This window comes from Mytilus trossulus, chromosome 2, assembly GCF_036588685.1.
Source record: "Mytilus trossulus isolate FHL-02 chromosome 2, PNRI_Mtr1.1.1.hap1, whole genome shotgun sequence".
Classification (NCBI taxonomy): domain Eukaryota; kingdom Metazoa; phylum Mollusca; class Bivalvia; order Mytilida; family Mytilidae; genus Mytilus; species Mytilus trossulus.
The window spans coordinates 14536888-14557400 of record NC_086374.1 but is presented as its reverse complement, the minus strand read 5'-3'; the positions used below and the strand labels follow the sequence as shown (position 1 = coordinate 14557400).

The 20513-nt window shown below is 31.0% G+C and overlaps 1 protein-coding gene across 1 annotated transcript in view; it reads left to right on the top strand.

The window, feature by feature from the left end:
* LOC134705623 (calcitonin receptor-like) overlaps positions 1–20207 on the top strand; it is a 32851-nt gene extending 12644 nt beyond the window's left edge. The window contains exons 3-13 of the mRNA XM_063564344.1: positions 2373–2461; positions 4328–4431; positions 5431–5557; positions 7812–7965; positions 10679–10745; positions 13399–13462; positions 13971–14050; positions 14712–14847; positions 15961–16002; positions 17838–17960; positions 19519–20207. Of these exons, the coding sequence (XP_063420414.1) occupies positions 2373–2461; positions 4328–4431; positions 5431–5557; positions 7812–7965; positions 10679–10745; positions 13399–13462; positions 13971–14050; positions 14712–14847; positions 15961–16002; positions 17838–17960; positions 19519–19566 (1034 nt within the window). The 3' untranslated portion in view covers positions 19567–20207. The remainder of the gene's footprint in view (positions 1–2372; positions 2462–4327; positions 4432–5430; positions 5558–7811; positions 7966–10678; positions 10746–13398; positions 13463–13970; positions 14051–14711; positions 14848–15960; positions 16003–17837; positions 17961–19518) is intronic.
* Positions 20208–20513: the final 306 nt, after the last annotated feature.

Below are 20513 nucleotides of genomic sequence, written 5' to 3'. Positions count from 1 at the left end.
CCAATGCTGAGAATACATTAGCCCAATGTTAAAAACAGAAACTTTTCCGTTTAACTAATCAAAATCTCTTTGTTTGATTTACACATTTTCAAGACTTTGGATATGGACCATGCCTCAGCATTTTTTTTTAAAACCACTATTAAAAATATAATGATAACTTATATGTCATGCGACAGTCAAAATGAAACCATGATATGTCGTTACATTATTAGAGCTACAAATATATAGATACTTTAGGTTACTGATTTAAGTATGGTGCATGTACACATATTTACTCATCCGTTTCTTTACTGGTACTCAGACAGTAATTGAATTGTCTGGTAAAATCAGGGAATGAAACTTGTCGTATTTTGTCGGATTTTTTTTAAGCACATTACAGTATTGTAAGTCATGGAGAACACTCATAATCATTTACGTTGCGTTTAATCTGGACGATAAACGTCACATTTTAAAAACTTCACGTGATTATTATATAACCAAGGGGATGTCCTTTATCAGTATGATTGTGATGTCAAATGAATAATACATAAGTCTACTAATATTAAACTATAACAATCTTGAAATTTATACAATAAAAAAATCAAACCGAATATCAGTTAAGAGAATCATTCTAAAGATTTGTTAAACACGACATATTTATATGGCTAATTACAACAGAGAGTTCAAATGTAGGCTTTAAATATTAACGGTGACGACAGTTATGTTGTTACAAGAACGATTGCGTCAATGAAAATTCCAAGCAAACAGCACTGAACGATCTAAATTTGTAAATACTTCAAATTTAACAACGGTAGAGCAGTTACAACAGAGTCTTAGTATTTAAACAACGCAAACAAACGGCGGTTAAAATATAATTTTAAGTTTTGACTAAGGTTAACTAGTTAAACGTGGCTTAGTACTTTTACATCCCTCAAAAATTTAAGCAATTTAAATTGGTATATTAAACAAATTTATTTTTGAAATCAGTAAAGTAAAGAAATAGAAACAAAGGTTGTAATTATAAGTAATATAACCGAAATGTGAAGCACTACACCGAGTCAAACTATATATATATATGTATCTATTTCGACCCTCCTATTTCTAAATATCGATCAAATAAATAATAAATGTTATTCCGTATTAGTATTATTTAAGTAGGTTTTTCTATATGAATTGAATTTTAAATAAAAAAGCATATTCACCTGGAGAAAAGGGTTATTCACCGTGCTAAACGTCACGTGCTTTTACATGCAACGTTGTGGTTAAATGTTTCATGTACAATTGGTTTATAATCCTGGTACTTTTGATAACTAATTAGATAAATATTTGTCATTAAATAAATTGTTTTCTCTTTAGATATGGAATAAAACAGTTACTGTTTTTTTGTTTCGGTAAATATGTGGTTTAATTGACTTTTTAAAAACTGATGTTCACTTCCGCATCGGCCTAAGTGAATATCAGTTTTTCAAAAGTAAATAAAACCGCATATTTACCTCATCAAAAGACAGTATTTGTATAATATCTTAACTAAAGACCATAAAGGGATAGCATTTTATTCAATCATTAAAATGATCTATAGTTGTAAAAGTCTATATCATTGACAACACATTAGTTCCTTTTTATAACCATAGATCCTTTCCGGTTGGTTACAAACTGTACAGAATTGCAATGTAGAAAAAAAACATGTTTGTTTTGCTTCTTACTCTGAATTAAGGAAATAATGTTTTATCCCAAATCTATCAAGCACAGTGATTGAACATCCACTTTGTTACCATAACTTTATTAATAAGTCATAAACAAAAAGACCAAAACGGGACACCCTCAGAAATAAAAGGATTTTCTTTTCAATAATGGGTAGTTGTCTCAATACCAATTATATTTTTTTTCTATAACACTGTTAGCCAGCCCAAATTACTAATAAGTTTAATTACTCTTTGGCTGTCCTATTTAGTGTCTGTCAATCTTTATATTGGAGTCCTGATTGAGACATCTACGTATATTTGTTATTACTTGACCGCAGATTTCACCACTCAGTAGGTTGTGTCTCATCGTTTCTGTGAAAGGTAAACGACTGTCACTTGGAAATGTAACTGAAAAAAAATGCACATGAATAAATCGAAATATATGTCAATTAGACAGCAATCCATCGCCAAAATAAAGCATATATAAAATACATAAAAAATAGACAATATCTTGAAAAAAAATCTACAGGGTTGATAATTTTTTTCTACCCTACAAAACTATTTTTTGAAGGTACTGTTGAATAGTCTTATTTCAGCGTTTTCTTGGTTGCTTTCTTTAATTACTTCTTTTCAAAAAGTTTGTAAATGCGATAGTTAATTTTATCTTAACATAGTAGTTTCAATGTATTTCATGTAAGATTATAATTGTAGGATCAGCCTATTTGAACTGTACAGAGCATGGAACATGGAATACAATTAACGGATCTATAAGAGGAGATTATACTCATTGCCAGTTCTGGGTAAATAGATGTAATGCGTAATTACGTTCAAATTATACAGATCAAGCTTCCGACTGTGACGTACGGTACTTCTAAAATCTATTTTTGTTTTTAAACAATTATTTACATTTTATCTGCGTTTGGTCATTATTCAGTTCTAATAACATTTTCTTTTGAAGGTGTGCGTGATACCAAAATTTTGTAAAGTCGAATACATAAATCAGTTAAAAGAATCAAAACAAAAAGACCAAATAAATGCAATGCGCTAATTCACTTGTTGTAAACCTAGATAAAATAACAGCAAATTATAAGCATACACAATATGTTATAGTTTAAACTTGTTGGTATAAATAACATGATATTCTAAATTAATGTAATACTCATTTGAAAAATCATTCCCTCAAAAAGTCAAATATTGAAGTTGTAAAATGTTGAAAATGAGATTTATAGACTATTGTTTGTTTTGTGGTTTTCTGCTTTTGTTTGATTATAACCAATACATCTCCCTAGTTTCTTACCGCGAACAAATGAATAAAATAAACCATATCAGGACTTTTTAAACACGAGTCAGTAGTCAAATAAATACCGTTATTTTTTTCAATCACAGTAGAGCATTAAATCCTACTTCTAACCCTTCTTCAATATTTTTATTAAAAAAAACCCAGATGTCTTTCTCATCGGAATGATGCTTTTTCCACCTCAATTTTCCACTTATTAGAATTGAAACAATCAAGATTAAAAGCAGTATTACATTCCAAGGCTCATAAACACTTTAAAAGTTGATTGTTCCGATCCATTAAAAAAAATCTAGAGAATAAAATAAAAAAGATATCATTTAATTTTAATGCTTTATTGCTTTTCGTCAAAACAAATCATATCATTTCCTCTGAACAGGTTTAATTTCAAGGCTACTCAATCCAAACAATCATTAAAAAACGAGCAATTTGATAAAAACTCAGATTTTGAAATATCTAAAGGAAACCTTAACATAGAATGTCATTCAGATAGGTTGCTATAATATATATAACATGCAGTAACACTCGGTGGGAGAATTTTCTGGGCTCTCAGTTGTAAGTCTTGCGGTAGATTTCCTTCTAAGCTTTTATGTTTTATTTATACCAGAAATTCCTTGTGAATGAATTGTGCCTTGTCACTTAACATGGACAAAGGTGGATTTTCTAGATTGTCATTCATTATATCTAGCAATAAGATCTGTGAAAAGAATTTGTGGGTTGACAATAGATAGGTTTGTTATTAAAATGTTTAGGCTGCCAGTTTGTTTTATCCACCCATAACCCATGTATGCAAAATTTCTAGGATGTTATTCTGATAATATGTCAATGCTTTAAATTGTTTGACAGAAATTCACGGCTCTTAGACTAGCCATTGTGCCTCTTGAAGATATACTTAAGGCTGTTATGATAGTGTACACGAGAGACCATTTTCATCTGATTATTATAATTTGTTTAAACGTTGTGCTATAACACCACTGTCCGATGTAAGACGAGGGGAGGATTAGCTCCATAAATTATGTTTAACTCAGCTACAGTCATTATGTGCCGGTCAAAAGTCAAGTGGCTGTTATTTAGACATTGTCGTTTGTAGTTGTATAAATTTGTTTTACGTTTGGCAGTTAGTTTTACTTATTCTGAAGGCCTTTTATAGCTTACTATGCGGTATGGTTTTTGGTCATTGTTGAAGACCGTACGATTACATATGTAGATGTAATGCTCGTCTATCTGAACAAATATTAAGCCTGTTTTCTTTGATAACTTTCTATTGAAATTGATCCATGCAGATATTTACTGGAAGTAATAATACATTCTACAACAAGCTGTATTACAATCAAGGACCTGAAGTATGATTTAAATTGTTAATTTTCTTTAGGATGCAGGGAAAGGCGACCATCTTCCAGTGTATGTTTTCATTGCAGGAAATGTAGTTTCCATCATTCTACTTAGTGTTGCGCTAACGATATTCTTCAGATTTAGGTAAGATCTCTGCATGCTAAAATGGTAAGTTAACCCAATAAACATTATTTTATTTGCAAGTCCGAAGCGATTTCTTGGTTAACTTCTAATTATGAACGCTAAAAACCAAATATTTGTAAAATGTTAATTTTTACCTCATTCACTATTTGATAGTCTTCCATCGAGATGGTTCCAACAAGTATCCCGATATTTTTAACCTCTATTAAGATACTTGTCCAAGGAATCTTGTAACTTTAGATTTGTATCAGGATACTTGCTCAAAGCATCACGATGCATTTTTTTTTACTCACAATTACATCGTGTTGGAAGCTAAGAGAATCGAGATATAGGTCAACAGCATAACGGTGGAATTCAAAAGCATCATATTGGAACATCTGGTTCCAAATCATGTTTTTTACAATCAACTTGTAGACTATGAGTTTCGCTTTCATTGGTAAGCTGCAAGAGAACACCGCGCACTTATGATTTTGATTTGTATCATAATACTTTCAACTTCCATCATAATGCTTTTAGTTTTAATGGTAATGCTTTTGACCTCCATCACCAAGTTTATAACTTCCGATATTATGCTTTTGACTTCAATCATAATGCTTTTGACTTATATCATTATGCTTTCGACAAGTATATTAAATTTGTCAAAAATATCGGGATACTTGTTTAAAAGAAAACGATATAGAATTATCATGATGGAGGTATCGTTATATCGACATGAACGGTCAATTAAAACTGTCTGCTGAGATTATGTTATCAACTGCTTGTCCGATATGTTAACAATGTTATTACATGTCGTTCGAGTTTAGTTGTAGTCGGAATTAAATTAATGTAACACTTGGTATTCATTTATGTTGAACCAATTAAGATGATTTACTTTTCATGTATACTGTGTAGTTAAAAGGAGTAAAGTTTATACAATACACATTCTTTTTTCAATGATTTGTTTAGGTTACACATTTTTATAAAATTCGCTTCGTTGTCATTAAAACATAATTATTTCTTCAGGCAACTAAAATGTGGAAGAATCTTCATACATAAGAACCTTTTCCTGTCCTATATATTAACTGGACTAACATGGATATTATATAATTCGTTGGTTGTCCTAAATTCAGATCTCCTGGAACATAATTACGTAAGTTGTTACCTTTATATGCACATATTGTTTTGACGTTATGAGTGATATGTGTATGGTCCAATCAGAAGGTTTAATTTAGATCCAGGTATGTAGGTATGTTTGAATTGTTTGTTTCTTACTAGCCGCTATTCGTACGTGCATGAATACAACTTAAAAGTCACATAATATACAATTAATTTGTCAGACGCATATAAAACACAGTTACTTGGAAACAAAAAACCAAATGACCTTCTATGTTTGGTCTGATCCAATGTATAACCAAGGACACTTATCGAGAAAAATGTTACGAACTGCATTGGTATGTTGAGTTTAGAGCTTATTTGGGTTACAGAGAACACATATGAATGCTTAACTTCAGTAAATGAAGAGACAAATCATATTGAAATTAAATCATTAATACACGATTGAAGTATTCATTTCAATAGTTTTTGTTATATGTCATCTCTCTCGTTATAGAAAGGGATGTTTTTTCCTGAGATAGGCTTGTACATTGTCGTCGGATACAGGACTCCATTAAACAATAAAGTTTTTTCTGGACGGCCTCGACTATCTGTTAGGGAAATATTTTGGAAAGATAATGTTCATTTATTATGTATAGAAGCATTGGATTACGATTTGTTTGTCATTTGTTATTAAAAATGATATTGTATTTTTTATTATGATATAATATCCGGCGTTCATCAAATACGGCGGGTAGTCGGCAAATTGATATTTGCGTTAGTGTTGTTTTCTTTATAGGCATCGGTAGTATAGATAATACTAGCAATTAGTTGTAACCTTTATTATTAACATTTAGTTTTTACCTTTATATTATAGCGTTGACTAATAACTTTTAATAACATTGGACATTTGTTTGAGCGTTGACGTGTCCATTAATAAATATGATTTGTCTGTTTAATTACAGAAATGCAGCATTCATATGTGTTCTCTGTAACACAAACAAGTTGAAACTCAACACGCCAATGCAGCTCGTGACATTTTTCTCGATATGTGTCCTTGGGGATACATTGGATCAGACCGATTATAGAAGGTCATTTGATTTTATGTTACCAAGTGACTGTGTTTTCTATATGCGTCTGACAAATTAATTGTTTGCAATAACGCCAATAGGAAGATTTTATAATGGTTCTGACGAGTTCAGACAAACCTCTTGTTAATATTTTGATCTGTAGTGGGAGAACAAACGTTTCATTATACAGTAAAACAATGTAGGAGATAAATTTGTCATGATGTATGAAATTGAATAATGATATACGGGAAATAATTCACCAAGGGGATGAATCACAACAATCTACAGTTCTCAATTGAATTTTGACACTCTTAACGGAGTGACATATTGTTATTCTACGTTTCTTTTTATTCTTTGTTTTTTTCTTTTTCTTCCACACTTTTTTTTGTCTCTTATGTATCAAGAATTGAATGGATCAAAGATAATGGGACTATACAAAAAACCGAAAAAATCTCCAAAAAAATCAAAACGCTATAAGATTAATGTTACCTCACACAAATATTAACTAGCATATTCAGATATAACATTTGACTTTGGAATTTCTAAAATTGCCGCCGTTACCATGGAAACAGTAAAAAAAGTCCAAAAATTTCATGATGCTCCAAACTTAATGAAAATTTACAGAAATGATAGTTTGCATGTGTAGATGCACTCTTTGACTTTAGAACTTTCAAAATTGCTGTCATTACCCCAGAGATAGGGGAAATGTGCGATCCGTTCCTGCTAGCAATTAAAAATCTAGGTATCATTATTCCCATGTCAGCCTTGAAAAACGTCTTTTTTACAGATACTATTAGAACTCAATTAGTTACAGAAAAGTGCAATTCAAACGAAATGTTGATGCATTGAATTTTATGTGACTGTCCTACAAGTGAGAATTTTGGCTAACTATAAAACCAAGGTTTGTCCACCATGAACTACTTAAGAAAATACCTGTACCAAGTCATGAAAAGTATAGTTGTTTTCCATTCGTTAGATTGCTTAGGCTTTTGTTTTTGGCATTTGATAAGGAATTTTCCACTTCAATTTTCCTTTATTTGATTTCGGAATAAATGAGACCTTATATGCAATGATGATTGAATTGTTCCAATTATAAATTTAAAAATATATATATTTGTATTCTACGCTCATGAATTTCTTTCTTGTTTATTGTTTGCTAACGGACATACCACTCAATTTCAAATATATATATCTTGACTTTTAGGCCTTATTAGAGATATCTTCAAATATTATTATTTTAAGGTATGGTGCCAAGTATTACATGTGTTGGCTCATTTCTCTATGGTTTGTAACTTTTCTTGGATGTTTTGCGAAGGATTATATCTCCATACACTACTACAGAAGGCATACCAAGGGGAAAGAGTCCTTATGATAATTTGCGTGATAATAGGATGGGGTGAGTATAAAAAAATCAACTGACAATATCGCGCACAATTAAATCCCTGACGAACTGCTTATGATCTTTTAAAAGTATCATTCTCCACCTGTGATGCATTCAGTTTAAAATTTATATTTATTCTTCAGTTTCTTTTTCTGAAATGACAATCAGTTTCAACGATCAATTATCTCAACATTGGTTTCAAACAAAACTGTTGTTTTTTATGCCCCACCTACGATAGTAGAGGGGCATTATGTTTTTCTGGTATGTGCGTCCGTCTGTCTGTCTGTTCGTCCGTCCGTCCGTTCGTCCGTCTGTCCCGCTTCAGGTTAAAGTTTTTGGTCAAGGTAGTTTTTGATGAAGCTGAAGTCCAATCATTTGAAACTTAGTACACAGGTTCCTTTTGATATGATCTTTCTAATTTTAAAGCCAAATTAGACTTTTGACCCCAATTTCACGGTCCACTGAACATTTAAAATGAAAGTATTAGTTTCAGGTTAAAGTTGTTGGTCAAGGTAGTTTTTGATGATGTTGAAGTCCAATCAATTTGAAACTTAGTACACATGTCCCCTATGGTATGATCTTTCTAATTTTAATGGCACATTATACTTTTTACCCAATTTCACTGTCCATTGAACATGGAAAATTATAGTGCGAGTGGGGCATCCGTGTACTTTGGACACATTCTTGATTTTGCAAAAGTTATCAAAGTCATAATATAAAACAATCTCTTTTAAACTTAATGTCTCCCATGTTAATAATAATTTTGACTGATTAGCAGTGTCAATCGATATTATAAACTCGAATTTAAGGTTTAGATGTCAAGTACATATAATAGTTTCTTGTCAAAATATGTAAGACATTTGTTTTGTTTTAAATAACATTAATGGTACTAAAATAAACTCATCATAGATACCAGGATTAAATTTGTATTTACGCCAGACGCGCGTTTCGTCTACAAAAGATTCATCAGTGACGCTCGAATAAAAAAAAGTGAAAAAGGCCGAATCAATTACAAAGTTGAGGAGCATTGAGGACCAAAATTCCTAAAAGTTTTTGCCAAATATAGCTAAGGTTATCTATTCCTGAGGTAGAAAAGCCTTATTATTTAAAAAAATCAACTGTTGTGTATACTGTTAATTTTTAAATATGACCATATCAATGATAATTCATGTCAGCACAGCAACTCAACCTAAACATTGAATGAAGGAATTGTGAGTCTTTAGTACACCTAACGACACTTAAGGTGGTACCTAACACTACAGGGAGATACCTCTGTAAAATCAGCTAAACGTTTTAATTACGTTGTGTTGTAAAGGGAATATTAAGCTTCTCAATGATCAAAATTGTTGTTTGTCAAACTGCTATATAACCAGTGTAATTTTTCTGACAAAACGGTTGGTTCAAAATTTTTGAAATTTTTATATACTTGTTTTAGGGTCAAAGTAAATACGTTGTCAAAATTTTATGAAAATTAAACGAGCCAAATTAATTTTAGTGAAAGTGTTGGGTACCACCTTAATGTTTTGTTTGTTTAATCTTTAAGTTAAAAGTTTGTGATGTTTTTGTTGTATATTGAATAATACATAATAAACATTTCTGTAAACCCAAAATATATTTCTGCAACAATACTAAGAATGATGCCCAGAAAAAGACACTCGGTCACTGTGGTAGGATTGCCAATGAGACAACTGTCCAAAAGATACCAAAAAATGACACAGAAATAAACAACTATAGGTCATCGTACGGCCTTCAAAAATGAGCAAAACCAATACCGCAAAGTCAGCTATAAAAGGCCCCGAAATGACAATGTAAAACAGTTCAAACGAGAAAACTATTTTCTTCAATAATCATGTGTTCGGTAAAAGTTCTTATAAATATAGAACTTTTTCAGCATCGTAATTTGGAGTTTTCAGAAAGCTAGGTATCCAAGGCACCGTGTTGAAGACCGTAATTTGACCTTAAATTGGTTTTCGTATACAAATTGTGATTTGGATAGAGAGTCATCTCATTGGCACTAAATCTATATCTTTATATATTTATAAATAGACAAACGTGATACTAATATAAGGCGATTTTGATCTTTTTTCACTTTGTTTAACATGAAAACAGAGGTAGATGTGGTATGATTGCCAAGAAGACACCATCAAGAGTTTAAATGACATTAGATATAAGTAATCCCGGTTCAGTATACGAGCTTCAACAATGAGAAAAAACCCATACCATAAAGTCAGCTATAAAACGGTCATTCACGAAAAAGTATAACAATTTAAACAAGAAATAAATGAACTTATTAGAACAATTCATTATAAAAAAAACCAATCTTGACAAACATGAACCGACTTCAACAAATCGATTGGCTCCTGACTGTAGAAAGCAAATTAAGAAACATGTTCGTGAATGCTCAACCCTCCCCTGACCTTTGATACTGATGCATGTCAAAGCTATCAAGTTTCCACTTCTTTCTGTTATTCATGAATTGAAATTAAGTTTTAAAAATCGATAAAATCTATAAAATTGGTCTTTTGCATGACTTTTATTTTGGAAAAAAATGTTCCCTCTTCGAAGTCGATGACTAGCGTTTGAACTACATCAACCACACTATCTATCAATCAATCAAGTATTTCTGATTGTAATAAATATGATCATAATAAATATGATCATACTTAAAATTGTATAGCATAGAATACATCATTTGCCTGTTGTCAATTACTTGATGTTTATTTTTTAGTGGTCCCAATTTTCCCAACCATCATATATGCAGTCCTTAGAGCCATTTCAACAGTAGACAATACAGTGTAAGTTTCATTGGGTGTAGGAGTCCATGAAGTAGTCACGGTTTCTTTTCGTTTAACACACAACGAATTCATTTGAACAAACTAAGGATGTCGATTGTCAACTAGTTTCATCAAATTTACTCGTAACCCTTTTGTTTTTGTCTGAAACTATGTTTAATTTGATAGCTTTGAAATCATACAATTTATTTTAGAAATAGGCAAAAATGTCAATATTGTGGATAAAATAAAGATGATAAGTTAAAAACTTCATCTTTTCCCTGATATAAAGAAAAATCCTGAGGGAAATTCCCTCTTGTACAATATAAAACTGAAATAAACACACATAGTCAGAACAATTCAGATGAATCAATTATTGCATGTTCTATTTTTACGACTTCATAACTATTTCTTTTGTCTATATATCAAATTGAAATCATTTTACGCTGTTATTTTTATTTCTTAAAAGTCTTCTGTAACGCTGACGATACTGAAGATAATTGGAAATGTTCTGAGTTGATAATTGCCATTATATTCTACAATATTTGATTCCTGTTTACGCTTCAATTCATAATTGAAAAACAAAAAATCAAAATTCAATATATAATGATCCACAATTAAAACGGAAACCGTTATCATAACTCGAAGAAGCAGATACGCTTATTAAAATGAAATATTGTATTCAATCACGGCAATCTGTTTAGTATTAAATCATAAGTATGATGCTGAGGAAATTAATAAGACCTGATCAGATAATTATTTATGATTGTTGCATAATTGTGCAAAAAACATCATCATTGAAAACAGCTTTGGATAATTTAAGGAATTTTATATAAAAAAAAAAACACATCAAAAGATATGTAAGCAATTAGAACAAGATGATAACCACAAACACAGAATATACATCCATCCGATAATTGTCGTATTTGAAGTTTGTACATATACATTGAGTTTATGCTTATTCGGACTATGCTTGGCATTGATTGATTAAAACAAAGTAAAAGAGAAACCATAATTAGTCACCAAGGGTATCACCAGCTCAGTAGTCAATACTTATACCCTTATATGTTTAATAGCATACCGTTTATTATTTTTAATATTATCAAGACACTAAGGTTTAAACTCCCTCAGGCAAAGTTGACCATGTATATATTTGACTATGTTTTGGTGTTTTTTTTTTTGTCATAAATCTTTTTAATTGTTTTGTTTATATATTCTTGACTTTCAAATATTGGGCGTTCTGAAGAATGTAAATCCAGAAAAGTAATTGCCTCCTTTTAAATGCTCTTTTAATTTGTCTTTCCATATGGTTTAATGTAAGCACCACTGATAAATCTCTTGATTAAGAAACGTGCGTCTTGCGCTACCAAATTATAAACTAAGTATATCTAATGAGTTTCTGCAACCACTGCGTCGATGAAACTGCTGGTTGTTTTGTCCACGGATATTACACCATTTTGATTTATCAAATTGATTTTGAATTTTGTTTCCAATGCTATTTAACTACGTTTTTAATTTAATCTTCCAACTGATGAATCTTATGTACACGAGAGACCAGTATTCAAATTTTGATTTGAAATAGTTATTCTCATCTTAATAGATTTAACAGTAAAATAATGAAAAATATTGTTCAGTCATTTTGCTGACTTATCCTCTACTATAAATTCAGTACTGTTTAGACAATTATCTTGCAGTGAATTGAGATCTGGTCAGTTTGTTCATACATCAATCATCATTATACTTATTTGTCTGAAAATCTGCTGGACACTACTGATTTTATTGTGAGGAAATTATCTGAACAGAACTGAAATGACCTCAGTGGACACGTCTGAAAGTTGACTTTAATATAAAAAAGATGATGTGGTATGAATGACATTAAGACAACTGTCCACAAGGAACAAAAATGACACAGAAATAAAAAAACTTTAGGTCACCGTACGGCCTTTAACAATGAGCAAAGCCCATACCGCGTAGTCAGTTGTAAAAGGCCCCGAATTGACAATGTAAAACGATAAAACTAACGGCCTTATTTATATAAGACTCAGATTTATTTAAGACTGAGCATTCTTAAGTTTCAGTTTTTAGACTTTTGGATATTGATAAGATAAAAGTTACCGTTTCAGACTAAAAATCATTTACCAGTCCATACCAAATGTTAGGAATAATGTGCTTCTTCATTTGTGAATCCCTTACACCATTTAAGCACATATTTTCCATGTTTTGAGGAAATTGATGTTATAACTTGGCCGATTAACTCGTAAATGTAATAAAAGTCCACACATTTATGTCAAATTCACGACACAGTGGCCAACTATACACGTCAATAACTTATAAAAAATATCTTCATCCATTGAATTCAAAACCATAATACTTATTATGTTATTTTTTAATAAGAGCTTCTTTGAAAACCAAAGTTATGTTACCATGAAATCGGCATAGTGTTGAAATTGACGACTTAACCCCTAGAAATTTGAATATGTGCTTTAAATCTGTTACAAAATATTTAATCCGAAATTATTTGCGACAAACCATCTCCGTATGGATTTTCAAAACCCTACCCATAATAGATTAGTGTAATGCTAAATGTATTGTATATTATCATTTAAAAGTTTGAAAATTATATTATCGCTGTAAATACAAAAAAACACTCACTTTTAATGAAAAAAATATGTTGTAGCTGTTGGATGAACGAGAGTAGTCTTCAATGGATTATGTATGGACCAATAGTTATTTCTCTGGCTGTAAGTAATTAAAATGAACACATAACTTATAACATTGTGTTTATTACTAAGACAAGTGATAACATTGACGTAGACACGAACTGCAGTTGTTATTTATTATACAAATTTCTATTTTCAATGGTAATGCCGACACCATTTTCCTATTTGTTTACTAGGATATAGATAGAATCACCAATTTTTGTTTTGAAAAATCATACAATATACGAGCGTGCACGTATTCCAATATTCAGACGTAGAAAAAAAACAATGCAAGGTACATGCATGATCCTTCGGTCTCATTTTAATTATTTTGTCACTCTACAACGAATAGAATACATTAGAAAAGGACACCATTTTGTTTCTTGTTTTTTTCCAAAGACTAACTATCATAGTAACATGTGGTACAAAATATGTGGTACACAATATACCTTATTGCCATTTTGGAAATTAAGGCAAACGAGTTAGCTTTTTGAATAGATGTCATATACAGGTTTGGTATTGTAAGAATCTCATATATTATTTTTTGTAGGTCAATATCATATTTCTTATAAATATTGTTCGATTATTGATGACAAAATTGAAGGATCTACCAGAAGCAGCGCAAAATAAGTAAGTTAACAATAACATGGATTTTATTTGTCTTTGGAACCTCTATAGGCAGAAATTGAAAAGTTCAAATAATTTTATATGGAGGAATATAATCATAAATATAAAATAAGATAAAAACTCATTTAAATTTGCACTTCATTCATTATATTTCGTTGTGAACAGATATATCATGTTATGGAGGGGTATTTTCGAAAAATACTAGTCAACAGACTGTAAAATAACACGAGCCGCTACCCGAGGGAAATTTTGTCCAAAGACTGGTATTTTTCGTAAATACCCCTCCATAACTTGATATATTACACCGAATAGATATATATTAAAACTCTTTGTACAGGTGACGTTGATCTTTTTTTTTTACTTGCAAGCAGTAATTCATGAACATGTTTATGCACACTTTTGTGAATAAATAAGTGGATAATACCATAGAACCGCGTGAAAAACATGCAAATTCGTTTGAAATGAGTAAAAAATGTGCGAATATGCAAAAAATACACTGGCTATTTTATAACCAATCAAACTCTTGCATTCTTATATAAGGTGTAATTATTTTTGAAATTTACAAACTGAACAATTAAATACATATACATTGTAAGATTTAGATACTTTAAATGTAAGCATGCCATTGTTAATGTTTACCTAAATGATACATATATTTATATAGGAAAGCAGCCAGAGCCACGCTTGTTCTGATTCCATTATTAGGATTTCAATACTTACTTTTGCCGATGAGACCTGACCATGGTTCACCCTTTGAAGATGTCTATAGTTATTGTTCTGCTATTTTAACGTCATGTCAGGTTAGAATTATCTTAGGAATACAAATACATGATAATGATTAAGAGAAATGTATACAAACATTTGACCAATATGACACTTTAATGCTTTTTATAAAGCATTTATGGGAAGATATCTGTTAACCTTTAGTAAAAATACAAGGCGTACAATTTGTAACGCAAGACGCTCGTTTCGCCAGCGGAGGACTCCCTCGAGCTGTTTGAATACAAAAGTTAACAAAAGAGTGTAACATGTATCTATAAATGACAAGTCTAATTGGTTTTATTTCTAGGCGCATCTTTGTTTTGTTGTGGTTGGGAAGCTGATTCATAGAAGTATACCTTATATGTCTTTTATTCATACCTTTGGAATACATATAAAGTCAGTATAAACAACTACATCGTCCCTTTAACGGTTAAAATCATTTATGCTAAACACTTGTTAAAGATATTTATTGTGGTACGTGATAGAGTTTCAAATATACAAATGGGTTTTCTTTTTCTCTTTAATTTTATTTTAAATACACGCTAAGTTGATTAGATTTTATATTCCTAAAACACACTCGCGATATCGCGGGTCCGTGAATAAATGAAAGTTTAAAATTGTGTCAAAGCCTTATTTGTAGTCTGTTTTTTAAGCAACGTTAATGTCATATAATAAAGTTATGTTGTTTTAGAGGAAATTTGTTATGACGAATTTGATTTTTTTTATTGGAATTTGCTAAGGTAAAATTTGCTCCAACAGAGTTAAAAAGAAGAATAGCTAAAGTGAACAGTAGATACGCTGAACGATTGTCATCAATAATTGTTGAATTCGGTGTCTTAATTCACTATCGACAGATTTTTGCAGTCTTAGATCCTTACATACCAAGAAAGTCGTCTGATATGTAATTTTATCAATTGTTTTATAATTCTTGATTTTGACATTTTGACTTAGTGTGAATTATTTGCAAGACGGGTGAGCCATTCATACCCACAGTCGCTTATTTTGCGGACGCGCCAAATCTGGCTACCTTTGTATTCCCTAATTTTGTTTACCACGACTTGTCTCGTCCTAATTGATTTGAAGGATTTGAACATTGGTTTGTACTTCTGTCAGAATTTATGTATTTACACTCTTAAAATTTTATATTTTAGGGGGCCTTTGTTTCCATAATATATTGCTTCTGCAATGGTGAGGTATGTATAAGGTTTTTCATATATGCCGATTTAACGCATTAGAAGTACCTTGATAAAAAACATTATTATATAATGGGTCAGTTGTCTTCGCAAACGTTTGCACAAAAAGATACCTCTATGCGAATATACATTTTGGTAAGCAACGTCGATCCTTTGACTATTTCGAGTAAACACTAGTACTTAAATGTAATTAAATAGTCATGATTTTTCCTCGTCAAAATGATCTGTCCATTATGCCACCTAATTGTGTTCAATCGTTAAAATGAAAGCGGGTGTATTGGTGACACGTTGTCAATTAAATTCTTGAAAACCGACAAGTTTTTCACATAGCATCATTAAGATTCTTACATAACAGTTGCATTTCAAACACAAATATGCTTACTAGCTTTAATTCATTATTTGATGTACTTTAATACCTTTTATCAACTTAAAAAATATCTTCTAGTGAATTGCAAGGTGTTATTTTCGAAAGGTGAAAAGCAGTTATAACATTTTTATTAGATATTTTTGAATGACATTCAAAAAATGTCGGAAGTTGAAGACAAGCTACCCTAAATAAAAACCACAAAATTGAAATGTTTTAACAACAAGTTAAGTGCTCCTAGAACAAAAATGTTTTTCAAATAAATGCAACTGTAGTTCAATGATGTTCAAAAGTCATAGATCGAATGACAGAAAACAAATGCGGGTTTCAAACTAAATAGGCGTTGTCAAGATGTCGATAACGGCGACCAAAACATACTGTGAATGCGCAGAAAAAGATATGGTTCCTTTCATAAAAAAAAACATTTGCCAATGTAATAAAAAGAAAAACTAAAAAAAACAACTAAAAAACTAAGAATTCGAATATCGAAAAATATTCAACTCGTGAACGAACAACACTGATAATTAACTCATTCGCTACGTGCATTCAGGAATTAATGTATTGTTTGGTCACTCGTTAATTTGTTTTCTCTATTTAGATATAGGAAGATGTGGTGTGAGTGCCAATTAGACAACTCTCCATCCAAATAACAATTTAAAAAAGTAAACTCTTTCATTAGTTATTCTAAAATTATTGAACATTCGTTGGACATTATACAATTATGGCCCGTTGAAAAGGTGAATATCCAAAATTGTCAACACGAGAAGGTTATTTCAATGAGGGCGCAGCCCGAAGTGAAATAACTTTTAAGGGTTGACAATTTTGGATATTCATCGATTCTAAAGGGCCACAATTGTTTTATTATACCGAATTAACAGTGGAAAGGCCTTTCGAACACTTTCTATTTTTAGTCTTACATACTAAAGTAAAAGACAAGCTGACGTTTGAAAATACATTCGTGTTCTAGAATTTCTAGAATGTACAACAAAAGTAGAATCTTTTTGTAAAATATTGATGGCCCTGAAAAGGACCGTTACTCTATAAGAGCTTTCATCAGCTGCTGGCACTCTATTCATGTCCGATACCTGATTTCCTCGTCTCTCGGTGGGCTTGCAGTGTAACGTGAACGCTGCCATTTTGTTTATTCACGTCTGTGACGTCATTTTCATGGGAGATAACGCAATTACAAATCAACAATCTCTAAACATTATTCGCCGGTGAATACGCCGGTGAATAATAGGGTTATTCACCGATGGTTGAAATTTTTAGGGTTGTTTGTCCTTCATTGCAATTAAATGAAAAACAACTGAGTTATTCCATGTCACGTGATAACGTTTCACCCAATAGAACTTTTTAAATATATGTAAGGTATAATAATATTAGTTATTTAGGGTTTATGATTTATGAAACTGTATTGTTGCTTGTCCGCATTTCTAAAGAAGTAATTGTTGGTTTTCTTTACTTAAAACAGGTAGTTTCGCTGTTGAGTCGAAAATGGAAACAATACAGACTTATGCATTGCACTGGAAGTGCAGAACAAAGATTTCCTTCGATGAAATCCAATGATACAGAACAAATGTGCTTGGAATCAGTGGTACGTAATACATATTGACGTGAAGAACGCACTAATATTTGGTAGGATAATAAAGATTAAGTGGTCCTCAACTTTGAGAGCTGATGCTCAATGTCTATTGACAATTGAAATGGGATGATCTAGTACTTAGACATTTTCGATATCAAACAAAAGGCGACAGATATTCACCCGAGTAGCACCTTGATCTATTTTATAAAGGAATCCAAGAAAAAGGTGATGTTATCACAAAAAATTTCAAACAATAGGCCACAGATGTTAACCCGAGTAAACACCTTGATCTATTATATAAAGAGAACCAAGAAAAATCTGATGTTATCACAAAAACTCAAACAGGGTGCAACGTAGGGATATGCGTCTCCTGCTACGCGTGCATTATCGTCCATGCGAACCGAGACTTTGTGAAATATAAAACGTTAAATGTTTAGTCGGCAATTTTTTTCATTCTAGGGAAATCTGACTAAATCGGTTATATTTCAGATCCGACGACTATTCTGGTGTCTTTTTCATCGATCATTGGTATTTACACATAAACGGACATAACTGTCGATTAAGGATAAATGAATGATTCACAAAAAATTTTGAACTATTAAGTTAATCATACAGAATCATGTTTTTGAGATACTTTTTTCAGATGATATTATGGCCACTTGAATTTAAAATTCAAACAAGAAACATGTAAATGCAAAATAGTATTAATGGCACATTCTTAACTTTCCTTTATTATATTTCTTCCAGTCAAAATTTCACATTTTATTTATTGTGTCTGTTTAGTTAACGCATCATTGTAAATATAAGGGAATTTGATGAGACTGTCATCAAAGTGAGAGGGTTAGCGCTATAGAAACAGGTTTGATCCACCATTTTCTACATTTGAAAATGCTTGTACAAAGTCAGGAATATGACAGTTCTTGTTCATTAGTTTTTGATGCGTTTTGTATTTTAATTTTGCCATGTCATTATGGACTTTCCGGATTGATTTTCCTCTAAGTTCAGTGTGTTTGTGATTTTAGTTTTTACAACTAAACATACACAACACTCGTTATTGGAGATTTCATTATATTTATTTATTACATCCAATTTGACCTAATTATTTGATTAACCGAAAATTATAGTATTTGTTGTGTGATTTGGAATGAATTTTATTTGTGGGTTGTTCGGATTACATCCTCTTTAAACATATTCCAATGTATCACTAAATGTTAGATACATGAAGCATCATGTTTTATAATCAAACTAAACGCACGCAATGACCATCATGGAAGGAAATGTTGATATTCAAATATATGACATTATTTCATATTAAACATGTATCGAATTGTTTTATTATATAATAAGTTTGACATGCAACAGAATAACTTCTCAAGATAGCAGTTTGTAGATAGTAATTTAAACCCTTATAAATATAAAAAAAAGCTGAAGTGGTATTATTGCCAAACTACCCGTCAGTCTCCATAACAATGAGTTGTGCTTATTATTATTTGTTTACGTTTTTAAATCATCATGAATATTATATTAGCAATTTGATTGTATAAGTTAACACAATCTTCTTTCTTTTCAGAGAGAAGAAAGTCCTGAATTGATGGCGCTAACCGAGGCAACTCAGTAGAAACTGATCAAATGGCCTTTTCTTTCCAACAGTTTTAAATTCTGTGGACTTTTTTGACAGTTACTCGGCAAACTACATGCTTCTTTGATCACTCAAATTATCAATGAGTTCTTAGTTATACGACGTTTGATTCTTTTGAAATAATTTAATTGACGTTTACAGGTTACATTAAAAGCAATGTATCTGTGAATTGGAGAATCTGTATTTCTAATTAAGTTACCTGATATTGATTTTTTCTTTTTTTTTCTCCATTCACTAAAATTCAAACGTTCACCAACTTATAATGACTAACGTAAGTGCTATTTGTTTTTTAATGAATCGAGCACCACTAATAAGTTTTATGTTGATGAAACACGCGCACGTAATTATATTGACAAGTGTTTACATACGTGATTGATTTCTATAGTCTCTCATAATTCTTTATAGAATGGCACTTGTATTTTAATTTATAAAATTACTGTTTTATTCAATGTATATATTATGATGATTGTATTATATGTATTGCAAGTGGTGAGACTCTAATAAAATATTGAATCTGAATCTTGAATCTACGTGTTTAATGTTTGTCTGAGGTGGTGTGCAGAATGTGAAGCAAAGCAAACAGTGAAATATTTATAGAAACGTTTTTAGTTTCATTTTGTTTTTATTTTGACAATGACTATAAGGATAGCGTGTATATTACGTCAATGCAATCAAAAATAGATGATATATATGGTTGATAAAAGATTTTATTAGTTTTGTCGTTTACTTTAAAATAGATTCCCTGTAAATGAATATTTGAAAATTGTTCACTACAAACTATTGTCAAATACTGACGCTATGTGCTTTATCTTCAAATTAAAACAAAAATAATTTAGGAGGATGTGGTAAAATTGCTTGGATAAACACTGATTGATACAGTTCGAAACACCTGCAGCATAGGGCCACAATTAAAAATATTTTGGTTT